The following is a 23,629-nucleotide window of genomic DNA, read 5'->3' on the forward strand; positions in this document are numbered from 1 at the left end:
GTGGGGCATCTACTGGTGAGATGCCGCAATGAATTAATCTGCTGCGTAAAAGCCAAATCCTTCTCCTATACAGGCCGTTCTGTGTTCATTTTGCTGTGCCAAATAACTGCGCCAGGCCAGTTTCCTGAGCTCTTTGGTCAAAATTGCAATTTCTCCTTGAATAAATCCTTACTTTCTGGCACTACTTTAGAGATGTCTGCCACATACATTGCAATAGTAGTCCCGTGAAATATCTTAGTTAGAAGAAGAAAGGAAATGAGCTCAAGAAACTTGTCAAAAGATATGGTGCAAGTCTTTAACAATCTCCAACCTTCCCTCACCTCAATCTGTCATGACAGGTTCTCTGTCTGATATATTCTATTGCTGTCTTCCTTGTACCAGGAGCTAGTCTGATACTCTGATCTGCTGCCCAAGGGTGTGAAAATGAATACAATGCATAAGAGAATGCAACAATACTCTATGGACATAAAATCCAGAGCAACCAAACACAGGTCGTTATCCACACAACACGATTGCCTTCCTCTGTTCTTCAGGAAATGTTGTATACAATAGCACAATGTTCTTTACAGTATTAAAGAAAGTTTAATGACTGCTGCAGAATGCATTGAAAAATATGTCTCACTTTTATTTGTTGTGCAATGCTTATTACTTCTGGCCAATTAGAGCATGTCATCCTCACGCTGATGTGTTTCTAGCTAAAAAATTCTGTGTTGCATCTCTTTGTGCACATCAGACAAGGATTTGGAAGGAGCCCAAGGGGACTTTCCTAATCATGTCACTAATTTCATTGTTGGGATTAACATTTTAGAATCAAACAATTAGCATGGGAAAAGCTTGCTGGTAGCTGTACTTGGAGCATGGACGTGCACTTGTAAAAAGGAAAAGGGAATAAATAAGAAGCGAAGTAATGCTAAATTGGGAGATGATCTGATCAAATTGTTAAAATACCTTGTTTCTGCTGCCTTACAGATATATCATCTTTACCTATCCAGTAAAGCCAAATATTTTCTTAAAACTTTAAAAAATTCTGTTACCTTAATAGAACAGTAGTCATACATCAAAATACAGAAGCACCCTTACTTCTGCTCTGCTGCACAGTGTACTAGCTATATTTAGCTGTGCTGGGGAATCAATTGCTTTATATAATCTCATCACAAGCCATTGCTGAAAAAAACAATGAGTCTGTCACTTGACCTTGGGCAAAACACCAGTCTTTGTGCTTTCTTCAGAGCTCCTTCTGCCACGTATGTTAGAAGAATCTGTAACCAAGCAGTGATTTTAGCTGTCCTTGTGCAAAGTAAGTGGAGTAAGCAAAAGTCATTTTAGTCTTATTAAACTAAGCAAAAATGCAAGTACCTTCCCTTTCTGAGAAATAGCTCTTTTTTGCCGATTCTTTAGCGCGTTCTGCGCTTTATTTCACTTGAACTTTCGGCAGAGCAGGAACAATACCACTTGTCTTTTGTTTAGTCCTTACAATACTAATTTTCTTTTATTTAACCTTATTAGTAGAGTAAACAAAAAAAAAATCATGATCGATACCTGCAAAGCACTTTTATCTCTGAAATATGAGGTGTGCTAGTTCACTGTTAATATTTCCCCTGCTTTCTTTTTATCCAGAAGCCAGATAACACCAGATTGCTACTTTCAAAACTGTAATTTATTCTGGTTGAAGAATTCCACATCTATAAACTGTTTGAGGCTGGGAGAAATCTTTAGAGAAATATTGCAGTATGTTTGCTCTGTTCTTTCCATTCCTCCTCTGCATTGGCCAGTACACACCTCGGACAGCAGGGTTGGATAGACCTTTTCCCGTGGCTGCTATTCCAAGTGCGTGTGCATCTTGGTACTAGTGTGTGCGTGGGGAAAGCCCCAGCAGAAATGGCCAATAATAAAGAATGGAGCAAAAATCTTTAAGTTAAACTGAAGGTGTCTCAAGCCTGCAGTTACTGAGGAGTAATATCAAGGCATCTCTTTCTAGGAAGCAAAAACATTTCCTGTGTTATCCTGGGGCTTACGTGGAAGGAAGCTGGTGCCCCGGATGGGCAAATGCTGGTGTTTTCATTACTTTGTGCCTAACCTTAAGCACTTGGCTGCTTAGTAAGTACACTTACTACTGTCTTTGTGGAAACTAATTTATTATTAGTTGCTGAATTTGAGCGGATGGTGTGGAAGAACAGTGTGAATTACAGAGCACGGCTATGGCTGATTGCTCACCCGGAGTCTCAGGCGCAGCATTGACATTACCTAGAGCGCAGAGACGTGCCCCGGGGCGGTCTGAGGGCTGCAGAGCCCAGGCACCGACTGGGGAGCAGTGGTTCACAAGGTTTAATATTGTAGCCTTTGCGAGCCTTCTAATGTAAAAATGTTATGATTAGCAAAGTCTATACGGTGCTAGTCTGAAGTCCGGACAACTGTCCGTAAGTTTTCAAATAAACAGTTATCTATTAATATTATGTGTATTTAATTGTATAGAAAGAAGCCAATGCTTCTAATCAGGATAATCCTTTATCATGTAGCCTTAAAATTAGTCTCGGTGCATCTTTTACAAGACTGTTTTGAGTCTACCTCTCCTGAAGAGTTTCCACCCAGGCTCTGTTTGGCACCTCCAAATGCATCAAAAGCTCTGATTGATGGACTCTGGCAGGAGACTTGGGCAAGCACGGGTTTGTTCACAACTGTGTTCAGAAACCTATTCTAGAGAAAGAAATGTATTGAAGGTACACTGTATGATTTCATTGTATAAAGTGAAACAATCCTATCAATTCTCAGATTTTAAAAGGATTGTTGTTTAATAAGATGTACTTAGAACACAACACTCACCTCCAGCGCACGCTTCTTGTTCTAGGAGCTTTAGTGTTTGCGTGGGGGGGAAGAGTGTTTGCACTACACTATTACACATCTTTGGAAGTTTATTTAATCACCAAAGTCTTCTTTAAAAATTCAAGACTCCAGACCAGTACTGTCCATAGGCCCACACAGGCATAGGAAAGCACAGAAGCTTTTCTGAACGTTTTTAAAGGAAGAAATGTTCAGGAAGCCTGATTCAGCACCAAAGCCACAAAATTCTTGCTCTCACTGATTTTTAGTAAAACTTAGATGAAGCCTTTAGTCTTTTTCTTAAATCATCTTTCATGACATTAAACTCTGAACTTGGCTGATGTTTGCCCACTTGCCATCGACTCAGATGCCCCAAGGTTTGCTATAGTAGTTGGCAGACTGATGAAATTTTTTTTTTTTTGTATGTTTCAAACAGATAATATACTATAAAAGTTATTGTTATTAGGCACGCTCCTAATTCTGACAGGCAAAGCTACGATATCCTGCACTGGAATGCGTAACAGTGGTAACCTGCTAGCAAAGACTTCATCGTTAAAAAGGAATCTGCTTTTTCAGCATAGCAATGTTCTACCTTTATGGTGCTTAGGAAACTTGCACGTGTTAATTTGGCATGTGTATTATTTCTCACTCAAAATACAGAAGCTAAAAACTGGGTCAGAAATGCTAAATGACATTGTATGTCAGTATCACTTGCTATGCTAGTTTAAAAAAAAAAAGGTAATTCTTTAATGGAAAATTTTAGTTAAAGATTACATTTTTCTTTATGTGAGAAAAAAGGGAACTTTGGAAATTCTAAGTTATTAACACAATTAAATAGTTCTAGGCCATAAAAGAAGCAGGAAGAATAAGGAGTGCAGGGAAGGGAGCAATGCAAAATATTGCTGTCTCCTTTTTATCTTAAAAAGGAAGAGAAGTTGCAGAGACAATTAGTTTTGTGCTTCTACAAGCCACTAACATTCTTGTATTCCCTTCTTTTTTTCCTTGTGCGTTGGTTGGTTCTGGGATGGATTGTTCCATTGAGGCATTTCAGGAGCTTTCAATAGAAGAAAGATGCACATCCAACAGAAGTTAGTAAAAATATACTCAAGCAGTTCTATGATTGTAATCATACTGGCACCACAAAACAATCCAAGCTGGCCACCTACATCAGCTGTAACAGAAGGAAATAAACATATGTCATCCTAAGCATTTGGTTTAGTCTAGCAAGCAAACAAAACCTTGCCGGGTTCAAGTGTTAAATAAATTCAATATACATAATCCATCACTTGAAGAAAACAGAATTAATATTCTTAAGAATGTTTATTGGAGACGACTAATGTGTTTCTTAAAATTCTAAATAGAGCAAGTATGACACAACACATCCTGCTGTGAAACATATCCTTAAAATATTTCCTACTTCTATGTCCTTTTAACTGTTCTCTTGCACCTCCTCCTCCTGTTCTCCTTTACCCTTCCAAATCTTCTGAGCTTCACTATTCTTACAGTCCTGTGTGTGTTATAGCAGTAAACTAACGCCAACCTTAATTCTTACTCTCGGCGCTGTCCATACGGCAGGTTCTTTAATGGAATGACAAGAGACAGTATAAAAAGATTTTTGAGGCAGACATGATTATTATGATAATAAGGCATTGCTTTTTGTTTAGAAGCCCACATAGGCTATGACTCAGGAGGGGAGAGAATAAAAAACCAGGCTGTTTTTATTTTTAGATTAATTATTAATCAGAAATAAATAAATATTAAACATTCACTCACCAATCAACTCGGATATAGTCAAGGCCTTCTGCTGCTGTGTTATTTTGTAGCTCAGATCATGATATTTAATGTCAATACGCACAAGGTTCTGCCTAATGACAAATACATACAGTATTACTTGAGACGGCCAGCAGTGCTGTTTTCCCAACATCTGTCGGCATGGACTGAGTTCGTGGAGAGTGATGGTGTCTTTTAAAGAACGATTAGATGAAAGTTACCAAAACGAGTCAGATGACTGAAGAAAAAAAAAAAAAAAAGTGCCCTAATAACAATGGTTATGATAGGAGCATGTCAGAGGAGCAGATCTTCAGGCTATGTTGAAAAAGTAACTCTAGATCCATACTGTGAGATAGACTAATACTTTTTAAGGATCACAGCTTTAAGATAAGCTTGAGTGGAAGTGTCAAGAATCCTGACCTACAGCAGATACAGTGCTGGGAAGTGTAGTCTACCGCTCTCGTTTGTTTGCAACTGCATATTTAATTGTGCTTATTTCAATGAGCGTGTTTGTGCAGAAGAGCCCTTGTCCTGCACTCGGAAGTTTAGTCCTATCCTCTGCTAATAGCCTCGCTCACCTAATTATATTCTTGCCTGCTGCAAAAGTGGAAGAGTAGGTAAATCTCGGTTGGAGCAAGACCTGTGGAATGATTCAGTGTGAGTAAAGAGCTCATCTGTATGATATCGTGTCTACAGAAAGATTCTGCGTAACTCCTAAATAGAAGATAAACAGAACGGTTCTGGAATAAAACAGACCCAAAAACTGATTGCGTGCATAATGTCGTGAACTTTAAAAGTGATTATTCTTCAAAAGTGTGAACAGCTACAGATTTTTGGGTTGAGAGTGATAATGAGCTCATTAATAATGTTCACTGAAAATAAAGTATTTGCTATACAAAATGATCGCTTTTATCTCTTTAGGTTATAATTCTAAAATTCAGGCAGAACTGAATAATAAAAATAATCTTATTCTCATAGCTTCTATTAAAAAGACCTCCTAACATTATCATGCAGTTGTTAGCAGAACTATCCAATAAATATTTAACTTTTCCCTTCTTACGTCTTCAGAAATCAATAGAACTCTGTTTTATAGTACTTGGAATACGTACTCGTTAATATGTGAGCAGGATTCCTATTGGTTAAACCTTGGTAACAGGGGAATGTTCTGTATTTTCACTTGCTTAATTGAATAATTACTGGCTTGTGCATGGTGTTTACAGACAATAAAATAATCAACAAAGATAAAATGTCCTCAAAGGATTAATATCTTTTGCGTATACCAACAGGTTTAATTTTCGTAATCTTCATTGGGGACGGACTTTTTTAATAGGGCCTGTAGTGGTAGGATGAGGGGTAATGGTTTTAAGCTAAAGGCGGGTACATTCAGACTAGCTATAAGGAAGCAAATTTTTTATGATCAGGGTTGTGAAACACTGGACCAGGTTGCCCAGAGAGGTGGTAGATGCCCCATCCCTGGAAACATTCAAGGTCAGGTTGGACAGGGCTCTGAGCAACCCGATCGAGTTGAAGATGTCCCTGCTCATTGCAGGGGGGTTAGACCAGATGACCTTTAAAGGTCCCTTCCAAACCAAACTATTCTATGATTCCTATAGTTCCTTTTCATGTATAAACATATGCAAGCATCGCTTCAAGAGTGAGAAAACTGACGTCACTGAAACAATGAAACGCTCATAATGTTTCATTTGCCAACTTTTCTACAGTTCTTTATAAACATATTTTGATGTTGTGGATACTGTGAGTTCATGTCTTACTACTTGTTTGTACTGCTGACATCTACACCTGTGAGCAAGAGGCAATTTAGTCTATAGAACTGTATCAAATGGTCTTTAGCAACTGCATTGTGTCTTTCTAGCAAAAAAAATCTGGAAAACATTCTTTCTGGATATGTAATGCTTGCGTTTGCAAGGAAATCTGGCGTCAGCTTATTGTATTGTAACAGTAAGGTATGTATGCTCTAGTAAAGCACAAGCATATATGGTATTTCTTCTATGAATTTAAAAGTATGCAGATTATGTCAGCTCAGCGCTACTACTGAGCCACACAGCTCTATGCATAACAGAAGTCCTAACACCATTTCCTGGATAAAATGTGTAATCAATACTATTGAGACACTATACTTAGATGTATCTAAGTATATTTTATATACATTAATATGTATAAAACTTGAACAATTTTGTATAAGAGATTATTTTAACTCTCAGACAATATTATTAATGCCATACATAAGAGTATCTTTTTAAAAGGTCACATTTACATCGTACACTCTGCTAGCACACTTAGAAGTAATTGGTCATTTATTTATTAGACAAGGTGTTAAGCAAGATTACCTGATGTATTCTGGGCTTTTCTTCAGTTTTGCAGAAAAGTATTTCATGGCTTTTTCTCCTCCAAAACTTGAATAGGTGACAGTGGTAGGATAATCTGTTTCTTCACATGGGGCAGGGCAAGTGGAATTATGGGTTCCTACTGTACATAATCCTTTTATCTCTATATCATCTAAAATTTCAGGAGAAAGAATTGGCTTAACATTTCTAAAAAGGCACACAATTTTAAGACTTTTTGTTTAAAACTTAGAAAATTACTTTTAACTGACTTTGATAAAGCTATGGGTTAATTATGCTTAAAACACTGGATACTTACCAGTTTTGAAGGATCAAATAAGTATTTGTAACTGGCATTTGGGAAACTGTTGCACAGTAATAAGCGTTGAGACTTTTTGCTCACTTTTTCCAAAGAAATTCAGCACCTGTAAGTCTTTCTGCCTTCATTATGACTTCATGTGCTTATTTCTCATCCACGGTTAATCGGCAGGACAACAGAAGACTATCCATGTTCAGTGCTAGACTTCTGATTACATACTTAGGTACATAATCCTTGGTCTTGATGTCTGCCTAGCTCTTTTCAATAAACAGAAACGGCTTCCAGAGCAATGTCAGTTGTAGGTTACTATCACCTGGTAGCTACGTAAAAGTCTCGGTAAGCTAATTTCACTCTACCTTAACCTCTGCCTGCCATTTGGTAATTGGGCGTAAGACAGCTAAGAGGGTTCAGGGACAGCTTTGTTTCTTCAAATACCAAAGACAAAGTCACAAAATTCTGCAGGTCTGGCTGCTCATGAAACTGGGGAGTCATTCCTCTGATGAGGTTCTAACAGAAACAAATCATTATGGAAATGTAGGAAAGCTGTAGAAAATTAACGTAGAGGAAAAATGATAAGGCATAAATACTTCCTGAAGCATAAACCATAACCCAAAGCCATCTGGTACTCTGAGTACCGTACCCTCCTGCTCGTGATGCTCTCTTTGCCCTGGCGCGGTGGCGGCTGCTGTGTCTGTTCCCTCTGCGTGTGGGCTTCTTGCTTTTGCAAACCGCAGGGCAGGAGATCTCTCAGCCTGTTAGTTGATGATTCGAGGCGCTCTCCAGGGACGCTGGCATTGTGGATTTCGTTCTGGATAGCCGGTCTTTAGAGTTCCTAACATAAATGCTCTTGCCAACAGTAGGTCCCTCAGATACCGGATCAGTGGTGCTGTCATTTGAGATTTTGTTACCGGGTGGTTTTCTCTCCTGCACTGTAAAAGGAGACCTAGCACCTAACTTGGGGTCCTGGGGACCAGACACCTAAAAGCCAGGCATCGTACATGGCTCACCACGTACAGTTCTGTGATGCCAGTTCCTTCTGCGGTCCAGCTCTGAATCCTGTCCATCCTTGATAGGACTTAGTGGTCATTTTTGTTTATTGCTCAGTGGTTTCTTTGAAACTCGGTCACAGAATATCCATTAAGTAAAATAATATACCCATTTCCATCACAACAGGCTATCAAAGATCATGATTGTGTAAGAATGTGAACTTAGTGGACTCTATTTCAAAAGAGCCCCAGGAAAAAGAAATAGTCACTGTTCATAGTAATAGATCTTGCCTGAATGTTGCACAGATCTAATCAAAACAGAAATAAACTCCTGCACAGGCTCACCAAAGCTTATTAATCTTGGTTTCTTAATCATCCATTCCTTTGGGAAGGGAGAGTCACGTTACTTAGCAGAATCCAAAACAATAAAAAAGGAGACTTTCTAAAGTTCAAGAGAAGTTACTTCTCAGATTATTATTTGCAGTATTTTCCAGAAAGTCTGTTGTAGTAACTTACCAGTTTCATATCTACTGTGTGCAGATTATTTGCTTATGGAAATTAATTGCATCTGGAGCACTTTGAAAGCATATAATCCATTTTACTTTTGAAAAGAGAAAACCTTAAAGTCAAGTGATTTTCAATTACATTTTCTACCAGTTAGTGAACCTGTTATTACTGTGCTGTTCACTTTTGTCACAAACAAAAAGAACACAGCATTGGAGCTAGAAGGGTGATACCATGAAGATGCAACAATGTCAGCCAGAGGATTGATAACTGAAAACAGATTAATTGAACATTCTTTCATTTTGAACCATTTCTGATTACTAAAATGAATTCATGTCTGAGGGTTTTTTTTTTTTTTAATTGGCATCTATTTAATGCTCTGTCTTCTCTCTGTTTTCAGAATATTAAATGAACTGGGATGTACTCCATTTCAGTACTACTTTCAGTATTTTGTTTTAATTGATATATATTGTCTACAATTTGGAATTGGCTTAGAAAGTATGAATATGAAGTTATTACTTACAGACTGCCGGATAAACACAATTGTAAAACTTCAGCAAATCGCATTCTGTTCCATTCCCTTAAAAATAAACAACAAACTTTAGGAACTTCAATTAACAGTCTAACCCATAGCTCTGTGTGTACTAAACTGAAACGTAACGTCATCAAAGCCTGCTCACCACTTCACGTTTATCATTATACAACTGAGAAAACAATTCAGTTGGGCACAGCGGTTACCAACGCCAAAAAGGGGTGCACAGTGACCAGAGGCCGCAGATCGAGCCGGGAGGCTTGCTGTTGGAGCAAACACCTTTCCTGTGTGTGCCAGCCAGAGCTGCCTTCCAGCTTGTGGCTTGCTCTGTGTGGTAGCTTGCTAAGGCCACGGGTTTCTGAGTTTGCTAGTGGAGATGAAAAAACAAAGTAGGTAGGTGGGATATATGGTTACCCTCTACACTTTTTCAGAAAAAGTTTTGAACTTTCATGCAAGAGTTGCTTGGAGACCTGAGGGGTAAAATAGTACCCTAAGCTAATAGGAAAATTTTCAGATTTCAGATGGCCTCGGTTTCACCCCAATTTATTATTTTGCATGGAAATATTACTTAGCCTTTTAGCACATAGTTAAAGGAGGTGTTGCCCCCCTTTATCTAGTTGCCAATGGATAAAGCACCCTGGGTATGGGAGACCTAGACTTAATGTCCATCTCAAACCCTTTTTTCATGAGAGTTTCTAGGAGATTGGCAACCTCCTTTCTAAGAGATTGTCAAACAAACAGACTGGAGATTACTTGATGGGTGTCTCTCAGAGAAAACATTCTACCTTGCTTGGGGATATTTAAAAATACATTGAGTCAGAAAGTACAGGTGTGACAGCGGCTTTCTTGCCCACTAATTATGAAGAACTGTGAGAACAGATCTGTAGGTTCCAGCTTGTGCTTCAGAGAGGGGTGACAGTGTTATCATTACTTTCAATATTGAAAAGGTAGGGTGGATGAGAGTGGTCAGAGCTTAGAGTTACTGCTTTACATTTCCAGAGTGATTAAGATGCCTGGATTCTCAAAGGGAGTATTACAGCATACACCCGTACTCAGCATTTCGGAGTCATCAGATGGCCCCGTGCGGCCTTTTGGCTTTTGCAGAGCCCTCTTCTGGTGCCAGACTCTTTCCATGGTTCCTGTGAGGGACCTCGGTTTCTGCCTTCAGGCAATCAGTTCTGCTGTGGCTGCTAAACACCTGCAAAAGTAGGTTTTCTGCGGTACATGTGAAAATCGATGGCTTTTTATGGATTTAGTTCCAGCTCTTTAGGAAGTCAGGTTGAAGACTGCAGACTTGTCTCACAGCTCTGAGGCATAATCTTTGTTCTCAAGACTTTTGGTCTGCATCCTAAGAATAACCATTGACCAGATGTTAGGTGTAGAGCTGCCTAAATATCTTGCTTTTTTCCTCTGAATTAAAAAATAAAATCCAATGTATATAATTTTAACTAATCCCAGCTGTAGATATCCCTCAAGCATGTGCCCCGTCTCCTTTGCTGTTCAAAAACATCCTAGCAAGATGATCCTTAAATACAGTGTATTATGACATTCCTGAGAAATACCTGGAAGAACGAAGGGCAGACAGCCACACCAGTCCTGTATGTACCGGGCTTTGCATTCCTGCAAACATCCATTAGTACTGTAAATGTTGTGGTACTGAAGCTTGATATCAGGCTTGCACTCTCCCCATGGGTATTCTTGAATAATTGACTGTAGGGTAATAACAAGAGAATTTTTTTTGTCTCTGTTTTAAATGTAGACATTATTTTCTCACATTTTAAAGTGCTAAAGGAAGCCTGTTGAATACATAAGCAGTAACATTGTGATTTAATTGGAGGCAATTACAGTGTGTGCTTTTGGGATTATAAAATCATCTAATCTCTCACAGCAAAACCAGGACCTGATCAGACAGCCTACCGCAGAAGGGCAGTCCGGGCCACTTGGATTCCGCTAGGAATCTCAGACAACATTAATAGTAACAGAATGCGTTGATGGAGAACTGCTGTGGTGTCCTTGGATCATTACATGTCAGTGAAACTGTGAGATATTAGAAAAGAAAGGCTGACTTTAGTAAAAACAGATTATGAAGACCAATGATATCCTCCTGCCCCTACCCCACCTCCTAAAAAGAAAGAAAGAAAGAAAAAAGTAGTAATATTGTTTATATTGTTTGTATCTGGAGGAAATGTTATTTTTAGGAGTCACTGTGGCCTGATAAATTTTTAAACTTTCAAAATGTCTAATTCATTATCACACTTCAGAGGAGAATAAGAGACAGTAAAGACCAATATTTCCGCTTGACTGACAAAGTCCTTACCTTCAGCTGGCGGATTGCAACCTGTGCATGCATGCCGACCGGTGTTAATAAACCTAAACCATCAAAGCGTGGAAACTCTTTGGGTGAATGGATAACAAAAGTGATTCCAGCATCAGTATAACCGAGAGCAGGTTCATCAGTGAATTGTTCCTGATACAAAAAAATAATTTAAAATAGTTTTGACTTTGCTTACCTTCTGAAGCTTTATCTATATTTAAAACAGTACTATGCTTTTTAATTTGGTCTTGTATCTCTAGTTACGTTTTTGGCAATTTACGAAAAGTATAGAAGCAAACTGACTTGAATTTCCTTTGTTGACTACCTCTGTGGGCTTCCTTCCAGTTACTATAAACTTTCATGTTTTTTATTCCTTCTGCCATGTCCCAATTTCAAAAGCAAGAAGGCATAGATGAACCTTTACTCATAAGTTGGATACTCCTTCCTTTTACTTGCAACTACCCATCACATTTCAGCAAACTTTCCATTACTCTCTCCAGAACGTGTCACTCCTGTCTCATAATTCCTAGAGAACAAAAGTGCATGTCTAAGGCATCACTCTAGATTTTTTATTTTTTTTTTAGTTTTCTTCCCTGATCTCACAAGCTTCAACAAGAGTTTTCTGCTTTTTGTTGGTCAAAGACAATTCTAATAAGGTCAGAGATTATTTACAGTGCAAAGACCAGATCTTAGCTGGCATCGAGCACTTACAGCTGCTGCTGCTGCACCTAAAATTCAGTATTACTTAGAAAATGGCACCATATGACCTTCCCTACTGTGCCTTTTACTAAAATGAAATTTTATTCTGAAGTGCTTGCCTAAAATTCAATGACTGCTCTGATGATGTGTTTCAATTGTAGGTGAACTATGTATGTGTGTATACATATGCTCACTCACAGAACCATTTAGGTGGGGACAGAGTCAATAATAATTCTGAATTTTAAAATCTGTGTTAGATCGTTCCTTTAAAATACCCTTCCACTCAGAAATAGTGTTGATACAGAATTTTGTGCATGAAATTCTGAAGGTCTGTGTAAAACCAACCAACCAAAACACCAAACCCAAACACCTCCACTCATCTATAAGTTATTACGTGATTCGTTGCTTATAATCATTAAGATAGCTGTACCTGCTGGACATCAAAAAGTAAATGTAAGCCTCTTCCAGACAAACTCACTCTTCTTGCGGGAAGATCGTTGTGATTAAAAGTAAAGCAGTTTCCGTATTCAGTGAAAACATGTTCAAAATCCTTCAATAAAGGAAAATAGGGAAGAAAGATCACTTGAAGTTTCATTTATCAATCTCAACGCAAGAGATAGACTACTGGGTTTTGTTTGGGTTTTGTTTGTTTGCTTTTCCAAAGGCAGGGCTAAATATTACAATCAGAAAAGTGCTAATTGATAGAAATAATCAAAAGGATTTCATCCCTTTCTGTAGAAAATTAAGTTTAAAGGAGAAATGTCACATTATTTATTAATATCTATGAGTTGCTCGGAATCATTTAATGAGGTCTTGTTATTTTTCTATACTTGATACATTCTATAGAAATTATATCTTCAAAACCAACTTGTTTAATTTTTCTAGTAGGTGTTTAGTGAAGACTTTCAAAACTAAGTGTCTTGTTACATACAAAAGTACAGTATTTGCATTTTTCCCAAAGCTGCCTCGTCATTTAACTGAAAACACTTGCTAATACGACTGCATCTCATTGCTTTAGGTTTAGTTATTAGCACTAGTGTCTTTTAGTTAAGGAAACTCTCCAATGCCTAATTTTCAAAGCTACGGCATACCTAAAGGTTAGATTGATCTGAAAGAATATAGGCCTGACTTTTCTGTTCACGTTTCCTATTTAAGTTGGGAATTGCTCTATGAAGGGGAGTCAACATAAAAATAGGACGATCGTTTTCTTTGGCTGTTGTCCAAAATTCCCAAAGATGGGCTATTTTAATCTCATTATTTAAAATTCCTGTGGGTTCTGCATGTAGTTACCCTGGCTGTCTATATTCTTGACCTCAAGAACAAACCAAGCCAATCGCGTCCTGCAAAGAGCTCTGTTCCGACGGACCTTCATTATAGGCCATTTATGGAAAAGGCTGTTAGATACAGCTTGGAGGTATGACAGCTTTCAAAGGCTGCTGTCTATGCAGAAGTGGCACTAGGCAGAGAGCAATTTAGGCTGAAATCCCATTTTACAGCTCAGGGAGTCCAGCAGGCTGTCTCTGCAGTCAGTGGGAGAATTGGGGTCCTCACGGTGATCTAGAGCAGGACTTTTTTTCTCCATTGGCTGACTATAAAGGGAAAACAGGAGGAGTAGCTGGCAAAACTAGATGTCTCAAGTTGAGGGGTAAGAATACCTTCCCCTACATGCTACTGTTTTAGTAAAATAAACATATTTACCTGTGGGTAACATGGCTTTCCAAAAAATTCACATTCTAGCAACGTGCTGCTGTTCAGATAAAACCCATTTTTCCTTGTAAACTCTTTGATGCTGAAGTTCTGGTTCCCAAGAAGGAAATCATTTAGCTCTTGAGAATATTTTTCTTCCATAGCAAATTTTTGGAGAACTGCAGACACGATGTTCCAAATTACAAAAATGATTTTGAGGTTGCTTACTGCATGAGCTTGAAACCTGTCAGTGGGAAGGAGAAAGAATTGCTTGGAGTTCTGCAGTTATAGGACTGATCTCAGGGCTGTTCTTGCCAAATCTGTGACACGATTTGTTGTGTGCTCGCAGACTGTAAGTGATTCTTGTCCACCGTGTTTCACTTTGATTTCTACAATGTGATTAAACAATAGAGTCTCCATTTCTAGGAAAATATTTTCCATAGCTGACAACAGGAAATAGACACTTTCCCAGGGCTTTTCGGATCGGTTGTATTAGAAACATTTCTATTGTGTGTGGTCGTTTATTACAAAATGAAGTGAGCAGATTAGCCATCTGCATAAGCCAACAACCAGATTGGTAGAACTGAAGACAAGCTGAACAATTCCATTTACACATGGGAGACTAGCTGGGAGGAGCTGTTCCTTTCAAAAAAACCCCCCCAAAAACCAAAAACCAAAAAAACCCCCACAAAACCAGTCTTCCATGATTTAGAAAATTGATTCCTAAGTGCATTTGCAGTAATCTCATGCACCTGCTTTACTAAGGCACTACGCCCTAGCGTAGAGACAGTCTACCTTCTCATGAGCTCTGTGGCTGGTGACACAGTGAAATAAACCAAGGGTGATCCTAACTGTCCTACAATCCGCTTGAAAATCTCAAACACATTGGTGCTGGACATGCTTTCCTGATGTGTACAGCATTGAAGTCCTTGAAGTCAAGTAAGGGATCACAGAACTGTTAGAAGTTTGAAAAGGGAATAAAACCAAATGAAACTGCAATACCATGTTCTTTAGAATTGCCATTTTATGTATTCCTATTAAAAAAAAAAAATCAGTGTATTTGTATAATAGATCTTAATGCCCAAAGTTAAGGAAGAGTTGTAGGAACAACTCTTCACGACTGAATTTGAGTCAGAAAATAAAGATTTGTGCCTCTTTGTCCTGCCAACAAAAAAATTGGTTGCTAAAAACAGGAGGGAAGTATAAGCACAGCATGAACAACAGATGGATGTGGCAGCAAACTGTCACTTAGGCGGACAACTGCCATGCTCAGTGGCTGACTATTTATTCACAATACGCTGCAGCTATAGTTACAAGGAGTGAGAGGTTTGTATCATACACGGCCCACTGTAATCAAGAGGGACTTCCATCCGCAGTGCACGCTGTGCCACGTAACCCAGGATGGCTTTATGCAGGGCCATGGGAACAGGCACAGGGAGGCAGAACAGCTCCAGATGTTTGAGACTCACACTTTTGGCTGATTCTGCCAGGAAAAGGTAGGAGATAGGAAAACTTACAATTCCTGAAGAAAAACTGCGGGTAAGCTTTGTGTATTTCTAAAACTGTGCCTAAATTACGTATTTGCTTTAAAATTCAGGCCGTAGGTTTATGACATTATTTTTGAAGTGGCTGCTCTGATCTCAGCCATTATCTTCAAATGTAGAAATCTGTAGTGAAGTTCCTGCTTAGATACGTGACTTCCAAAGAGACCAGCTGCCTCCCTCCTGCAAATCCCACTGACATCCGCTGGAACTGAAAAGGCTGAGCACCTCTGGAAAAAAAGTATCTGCTTTGCCTAAGATTTCTACATTTGTATGAGGTTTCTATTTGAATCTCTCCATTTGCAAATCTTGTCTTTTATTTTGAATTTGGATGTGACTGATGACTGTCCCTTAGTTACACTGTAGAAGCAACACTCATATACAGAACACCACCACCAGAGAGGTTTTTCTACTCCACCTTACGTTTTGACACTTAAAAATCTGTAGTGCAGTTGTTATCTGAAGGAGGGGGAAGGTCAAAAAAACAACCTCATTTCCTTGATTCTCCTATTTTCCTCTTCATTTAAATCTCATGTGGCGGTGTGGAAGACACGCCCCTCAGAGCCATATTTTCCTTGTTTTATGTGATTTGTTCAAGCAAGTTGTGGAATCTGACTGCTTTATATTATTCGGATAAAGAAGCGTTGCCTCCCAAGAGCGAACAACAGACATAACTTTTACCTGTTCAAGTTGCAAAAAGTCACAGCAGGGAATTTGACATTTTCCACGTACTGCACAACCACTGTCGTAGTGGTTGGCCAGGTGAAGTAGTAGATGAAGCGACTGCAGATTTGCCAAATAACGATGGCAAGACAGCCCACGACTACTAACAGCCACAGCACTTTGCGAGTCTTGCTCTGCGTTTGGACAATGTTATGCACTCCATGAAACGAAGTGGATGAGGCAAACTCTTGATGATACTTCCTTCTGTCTTCCAAATGTGGCAGCAGTTTCTTTATTAAGTACAATCGTATCTTTTCCAATATTCCTTAACAGTGAACAAAGTGAAAACACTTTTTAGTTTCAAATTAGCATTTAAATGGCACTTAAGAAAGGAGACCATGTAATTATGATACTGGAAAGCAATTGTAAAATTTCCTTTTGTGGTGGGTTGACCCTGGCTGAGGGCCAGGTGCCCACCAGAGCCACTCTATCACTCCCCTCTTTCATTAGACAGGGGAGAAAAGGTACAATGAAAAAAACAACTTACGGGTCGAGATAAGAACAGGGAGAGATCATTCTCTAATTATCATCACGAGCAAAACAGATGGAACTTAGAGAGGGAATTCATCTTATTTATTACTAAGCAAAACAGAGTAGAGGAATGAGAAATAAAACCAAATCTTAAAAACACCTCCCCCCACCCCTCCCATCTTCCCGGGCTCAACTTCACTCCCGGCTTCAACCTCCGCCCCCCTCAGCGGCACAGGGGGACGGGGAGTGGGGGTTACGGTCAGTTCCTCACGCGGTGTTTCTGCCGCTTCTTCATCCTCAGGGGGAGGACTCATTGTTCCCCCGCTCCAGCGTGGGGTCCCTCTCACGGGAGACAGTCCTTCACGGCCTTCTCCAACGTGAGTCTCCTCCACGGGGTGCAGACCTTCGGGACCAAACTGCTCCAGCGTGGGTCCCCCACGGGGTCACAAGTCCTGCCAGCAAACCTGCTCTGGCGTGGGCTCCTCTCTCCACGGATCCACAGGTCCTGCCAGGAGCTTGCTCCAGCGCGGGCTTCCCACGGGGCCACAGCCTCCTTCAGGTGCCTCCACCTGCTCCGGCGTGGGGTCCTCCACGGGCTGCAGGTGGAATCGCTACACCCCCTCATCCTCCCTCCATGGGCTGCAGGGGGACAGCCTGCTTCATCATGGTCTTCACCACGGGCTGCAGGGGAATCTTGCTCCGGCGCCTGGAGCACCTCCTGCCCCTCCTTCTTCACTGACCTTGGTGTCTGCAGATGTTCTTACATCTTCTCACTCCTCTCTCTGGCTGCAAAAGCGCTCTCTAACTGTTTTTTTCTTTCTTAAATATGTTATCACAGAGGCGCTGATTGGCTTGGCCTTGGCCAGCGGCGGGTCCGTCTTGGAGCCGGCTGGCATTGGCTCTATCAGACACAGGGGAAGCTTCTAGCAGCTTCTCACAGAAGCCACCCCTGTAGCCCCCCCGCTACCAAAACCTTGCCACGCAAAACCAACACACCCTTTAACTGTAAATGCTCTAAGTAGTGAACTTGCTTCCGAGGATGGTCTAGAGCCCTGGAAGAGTTGTGTGCTCAGAGATTAGCTCAGTGCTGCCTGAGAACAGACTATACCTTGCGATATTTTAAGCACACAATTTTTGAAGCACATTAACATAAAAGAATAGTTCCACTGCTGTGGAAAAGATTGGGTTTTCACATAGCTCAGTGATCTAAAACAACGGGTTGCTGTGAACCTACTGTAAAAAGACAAGCATCTGATTCTTACAGTGACATCCCATTAAAGGCCTGGTCCTTCATACTTGCTCTGAGAAATAAGGTCAAAAGAGAATGATATGGCATGGTATAAAAGGGAATTTCACTCTTTCATTATTAGAAGTTTCTGGATAAAAATTGAAAGGTTACAGGTTCAAAGGAAATCTATTCCCTTTTCTTTAGGTTTGTACTAGTCTGATTCCATAACTTTGATATAGCAATGGTTTTAGTTTTCATTTACCCCATGGTTTCTACAAATTGATGTTTAAAAAAAAAAAGTCAACATTTTAAATTCCAAGGTTAAGAGCTGTAACACTAATGAATATAATCAATACCTGGAAATGCAGTCGTCATCTTATGCTCGTTGCTGAGTGATCTTTTGAGCATGGGTTTCAACAGAATGTTCTCTCTCAAAACATTCAGATGAGGGAAACTTAATAAGACCTTTCCCGTATCTAGTCATAAATGGAGCAGTCTCTTTGCGAAGTACTTCATTTACAGATTGTTATCTGCTACTTTATTCTGCCATTAAGAAAGTCCATAAGAACAGTAAATCAAAGAAAGTTTGTGAGACAATAAGAGTTAGGATCTGAAAATACATAATTTAGATCATTGTTTAACAGCAATTAAATGCTTCCCTAATTCCATTTTTTAACCAAAAAATAGATTTAATAGTGTGGCATGTGTTGTAGGAAGAGAATACACCCTTCATAAGACTGACTGACTTGAGGCTGTTACAGCTGGGCAAAGGAACCAAGGGATGTGAGAGTCAGTGACCACACCGGCTCTCTGGGATGTTGCTTTGGTCTCTGCACAGTCTCTGGGCTGTGATAATGAAATCCCGGATGGTGCTGGATTTCAAAATGTTTCTGAAGGGAAAGAATTTTCTTTATGTTGTTCTTGAAAGATCTGTGTAAGAACTTTGATCCATACTGGTAAAACTTACCGTGACCCCTTTTTATCATCAAACAGGTTTTTTGCTGGAAAACTACAGAAAGTCGTAGCTACTACAGTAAGCAGTAGCTATGATGTTTTATCTGTGAAAGTTTTGCTGTTAATGTGTAAGATTATCTAATAGCATACTGCTGTTTTCGTTCCTGTCTTTCACCAGAGGAATTAACACTACTAGCATCTTTAAGAATGTTTAGTTTACTTTCAGATTTGATTAGAAAGTGCTGTAATTAAAATAAAAATAAAAATTTCTTAACTACATAGGGTCAAGTGGTAGATTTCTAATATGAAATTTCTCACATAGGGTGGATTGAAAAATAGCATGAAAAAATAGTAAGTCAGGACTAGCCATTGATTTTCAGATTTGGTCTATTTATGAGGAATGGGTACATTTCAGTGACATATAATTAATAATAGAATGGTTATTCCAGATCTGAGTTAATGAACAGTAAAATAATCCACCAAAATAATGTCGATGAGTGTGAGATTATAAATTATTAACCCTTCGTCCTATGCTCTGTAAAACAGGCTCTGCATACCTGGGCTAAGGTTGTATAACCAACATCGCTGAAACGGCTGTGAGTGAATTAGAGTATCCAAGCTGCTGCTAGACAGACAGTAAGGTCTCGCAAGACCTTAAACAGACGTTAGACCTTAAACATTGCACAATAAGGTCTCGACAGCGCTATGTTCTTTTAGTAGCAATACAGAGTACATTTAGCGTAGGCACTTCAATAAAAAATATTTTTGTCAAAGATGTGAATAAAAACAATATACAAGATCCAATGAGTGATGGGTGGGTAAGTAAAAAAAGCAGAGAGGTAACTAAAGGAGTGGAATCCAGGTCCAGGAGCAAACCACATGTCTGAAGCCAAATATAGAACCTTCACCTAAGAATTACTAAGGTAGCTCATATGTTCAGGATAGGCTGCAGATGCTTTGCCTCAGGAAACGCTGATTACTGGAGAAACCCCAAGAACCATTCATGGTTAGTCAGATAAACCTGATTTTCTAGTCAATGTTGTTAAAGAAGAAATTACTTCCCTGCATGTATAACCAGGGGTACGTGCCCAGGGGCATACTGTTTTGAGCTTATATAAAACCCACAGAATTTCTAGTAGCTTTAATGTTAACACTGTATGTTGAATTTAAAGGTTTATTTTTTAAAAAAACTATAGTCAGCAGGTAATTGGTCACAATATACAACTACTTGTACAGGAAACTGACAGATAATAATAATAGGCTCTTCGATCTAGTGGGGAAAAAGATGGTAAGAAGACCCAGAAGGAAGGACTGGAAGCTAAGCTCTTGCATAGTAGAAATAAGGTATGACATTTTTATTTTTGTATTCCTAACAATTAATTGTGATTGAATTTTCATTAGTTAACATATTAAAAAATAATGGCTTTTAAAAAGATAGCTCAGCTTTAGCCAGAGCTCTTAACTGGAAGGAGTTATTTTAGGGAGATTATAGGTGGCCTCTGTGCAAGGATTAGTTAGTCTAGATAGATTTGTGATTTCCTCTTTGCCTTAATCTAAAAATCATTAAAGCTTGGTAACATTCAGAGAAGTAATTGCCTAGTTAAAGCTGCGTTAGCTTTATTCTAAATGTTTTAAAGAACCAATACCTAGAGACTTCTCCTCAATTCTTAAGTGTACAATTTTTTCCTCTACAAGTTTTTTTCATCTCTCCCTTCTTTTTTTCTTTAAAATGTACACTATTGCTATTTTTGGACAAGGTTACAAGAGAAAGGAGACAAATTTTCTCATTTTGGTTGTCAGTCCTGAAAAAACCCTAAAACTCTTGATAAATCACTCTAATATGTCTAGTCACATACCTTTAGCATCTGATTGAATGAATCTCCCAAGCTGGTCCATGAGGCTGTGCCTATTTCAGTAAGGAAGGAATGGGTAAGTAAGCTGCCTTATCACTGTGATCATTGCTAGGTAATGGCTTTTATAGAAAACTAAATGGGAGGTGATACTTGATGACACATAACGCTGGGCAATTTACCTGCCAAGGTTGCTATGTTTTGCCTTTAAATAACACGGTCTGCAACATAAAAGAGAAGATTAGTTTTATGACAGGATCAGACGTACGTCTTTATATATATAATTTCAACTACATACTACACTAATAATAGTAGAAGTGCAGGCTTGTCTTGTGTGTTTCATCATCTTAAAAATTACTTTCTTCCATAATTTTTCCTTTCATTTTAGAAAAAAACAGTTATCTTTGCTGCTTGGAAATGAATAGATTATCTTTAAGTAGATAAGGAGCCCTTCCTGCTCTGGAGAGCAATAAATGTCTGCCACTAGGTTCCCACCAGCAGCAGGATGCAGTTCATCCACACTTTGAATAGCTGTCTTCATAACCAGCTCCACATTTCATGTTCTTGTGGGCTTTTGCAAAAATGAACTGTTATTCTTGAGAATTAACCCTGTGGGCGAGGATGAGGACGCATGCAGAGTCAGTCATTCCAGTAACTCCTTATGAAAAAGGACAGAAACTAGTTTTGTTTTAGATGCGTGGTATGAACTTGTTTGAAATTTGTTTCAAGGAAATAACTGAACATCTAATAAAAGGCAATAGAAAATACTGGGAAATTCAGACCTGAGATGGGCTTGGTTAATGAATGCTTTAGGAATAATAAAAAAGAAACCCACCCTTCCCATTCCCTCTCTGACCTGCAGGGGATGGGAATGGCTGCTGCTTCTTTAATTCACTCTCTTAGTAGTGTTCTTGGGTTACCAGGTGTATTCGCTTGGCCTCGCAGTGCCTCACTGTCAAGTTGTTTGCCGACTGTTTTCTGGCTATGTTGTGCAAGTTACGAGCTGCAAGGTAAAGCACTGCACTCCATTTAGTCATTCCCGTGTGACGAGCAGAACGTTTCTGTACTCAGCATCTTGGAAATCCCTGCTCTGTTTGTCACTTTTGCCTCACAGATGAGACTCTCCGTCGGGGCAAGCCTTGCGCAGCATTGTGTTCGTCCAAGCAGAGAAGTGCTTGAAGTAAACTGTTTTTCAGCATCTGTACGTAACTCAGCCGTATCTGGTGCATTGCCAAGCACTTATTTGCAGATCCGTTGAGTCCTATTAGTGCAAACCACTCTAATTCACCGTACCCAGACAACACCCCTTGCTTGAGTTGCTTGAGTTCTTAAAGCAAATTATGTCGGTCTTTTATACCATGATGTGCAAACAATTAAGCAGTACAAACTGTAAGTTGCTCTCTACACAGCAAATATGATTCATCCTACTGTTTTTAAAAAAAAAAATAAATCTGTGAGTCGACATCTTACAAAGAGTCTTCATGCTTATGCAATACTTTAGGCGAGCATGGCTTATGTTCTCTGGTTGTGTTTAACAGAAGAAATTAATTTATTAAATTTTCTTTCTTTTACGGTTGTTTTACATTAATTCCTAAGCAAACACTAGGGGGCGAAGACCAACTATCTTGTATTCATCTTTCCCAAATAGCTTGCACAAATAGCTTTGTGATTATAAATTGGTCACAGGGAGCTTGGGTTCACCACTCACTCCTTGCAGTGTGCGTCTGAACAGCACATTTCCTAATATTTAATGCAGTAAAGTTTAGGAAAACTAACCAATGACAGAGGTGGTCATGATTTTTTGTATTCATATATATTGTAAATTTTATATTCAAAATGTTATTGAGGTCCGTCCTCAGTGCTGTTCAATCCTTCTCTTACAGTGCTAAATTTAAAAAAAGTGCTGCCGCCAGCATAACTACATAGCTATTTGCTGAGACCAATAGATAATGTGTTCCTGATTAAGTTATTTCCTTGTAGCCTAATTGCAGCAAAATGTCTTGTAGGAATTCTTACGGGCTGCTGAGAGAAAATACATACATACGCACAAATATATATTCAGTGCATATTTAGCTTTCATTGGACAATTTTTTTCCCCAGAAATTGAGATGTTTCCTTCCAACTTGTGTTTCATTGTATGAGGTTCTGTAAGCGCTTTATAGGCATTAATGATTCTTATCATGTTTTGCCTAGCTCTCTTTTTTTAGTAGAACCCTATAAAATATTATCGCCTTTGAAGGCAGAACAAGTAATGCATTTGCTAATATAGGGGACTGCAAATACTCATACTCCATTCATACAAAAATATTAGTAAGAAAGAAATGACGGAGCAGGAAAAAAAGGAAGTGACCACCAACTGGACTGTTACAATGCGTTGTCATTGCCATTTTGTGACAAATGCTGGGATATGTGGTAACTAATTGTAAATGCAAGCATCTGTCTTGATCCTTCCTTTGAAGCAAGTATGGATTCAGCAGTGGAGAGGGGCTGCAGAAAAAGGGGATCAAAGAGAGTCTGAGCATTCATTGGGCCCGTCTCTCTGCATCGAGGCAGAATCAGCTATGCCTGGAGAAATGACAAGCTCTCATCAATGTTTTCTAGTGCTCTACAGATACAAGAAACTTCTTTATTTTTTGTTTTCTGATGTCTGTCTTATCTTGCCATAATTTAAACTAGTTACTTTTTTTGCCTTCCTTCTGTGTGTGGAAAACAGTTTACTTTTCCTTCAAAGGGAAGAATGTTATTTATCACTTTTCCCCACAGTCTTCTATTAGTTATACAGGTCAAGTGTAATTCTTTCCATCTCTCTTAATGGGCCTTTTTTTTTTTTTTTTTAAACACCAAACATTCGTTGTTCTGGCCATTCTCTTCTGAGCTCTTTCCAAGTGGCCTT

At 39.1% G+C, this 23,629-nt stretch overlaps 1 protein-coding gene across 1 annotated transcript; it reads right to left on the reverse strand.

Moving 5' to 3' along the window:
• Positions 1-2,889: 2,889 nt before the first annotated feature.
• ASIC5 (acid sensing ion channel subunit family member 5) lies at positions 2,890-20,898 on the reverse strand. Its single transcript, XM_075750722.1, has 10 exons — positions 20,743-20,898; positions 16,192-16,498; positions 13,982-14,213; positions 12,714-12,833; positions 11,588-11,737; positions 10,833-10,980; positions 9,262-9,318; positions 6,936-7,104; positions 4,591-4,682; positions 2,890-3,988 (listed from the first exon to the last, which is right to left on the reverse strand). The coding sequence occupies exons 1-10, from the start codon at positions 20,780-20,782 to the stop codon at positions 3,789-3,791; spliced, it is 1,515 nt and encodes a 504-aa protein (XP_075606837.1). The 5' UTR covers positions 20,783-20,898; the 3' UTR covers positions 2,890-3,788.
• Positions 20,899-23,629: the final 2,731 nt, after the last annotated feature.

This window comes from Balearica regulorum, chromosome 4, assembly GCF_011004875.1.
Source record: "Balearica regulorum gibbericeps isolate bBalReg1 chromosome 4, bBalReg1.pri, whole genome shotgun sequence".
In the NCBI taxonomy this organism is placed as follows: domain Eukaryota; kingdom Metazoa; phylum Chordata; class Aves; order Gruiformes; family Gruidae; genus Balearica; species Balearica regulorum.

Coding starts and splice junctions, on each gene's coding strand:
- ASIC5 (XM_075750722.1), bottom strand. CDS start 20,782: ATGGACCAGCTTGGGAGATTCATTCAATCAGATGCTAAAG. Junction 14,214..16,191: donor ACTTTTTGCAACTTGAACAG/GTAAAAGTTATG, acceptor TCCCACTGACAG/GTTTCAAGCTCATGCAGTAA. Junction 10,981..11,587: donor TTGCAATCCGCCAGCTGAAG/GTAAGGACTTTG, acceptor ATTACCCTACAG/TCAATTATTCAAGAATACCC.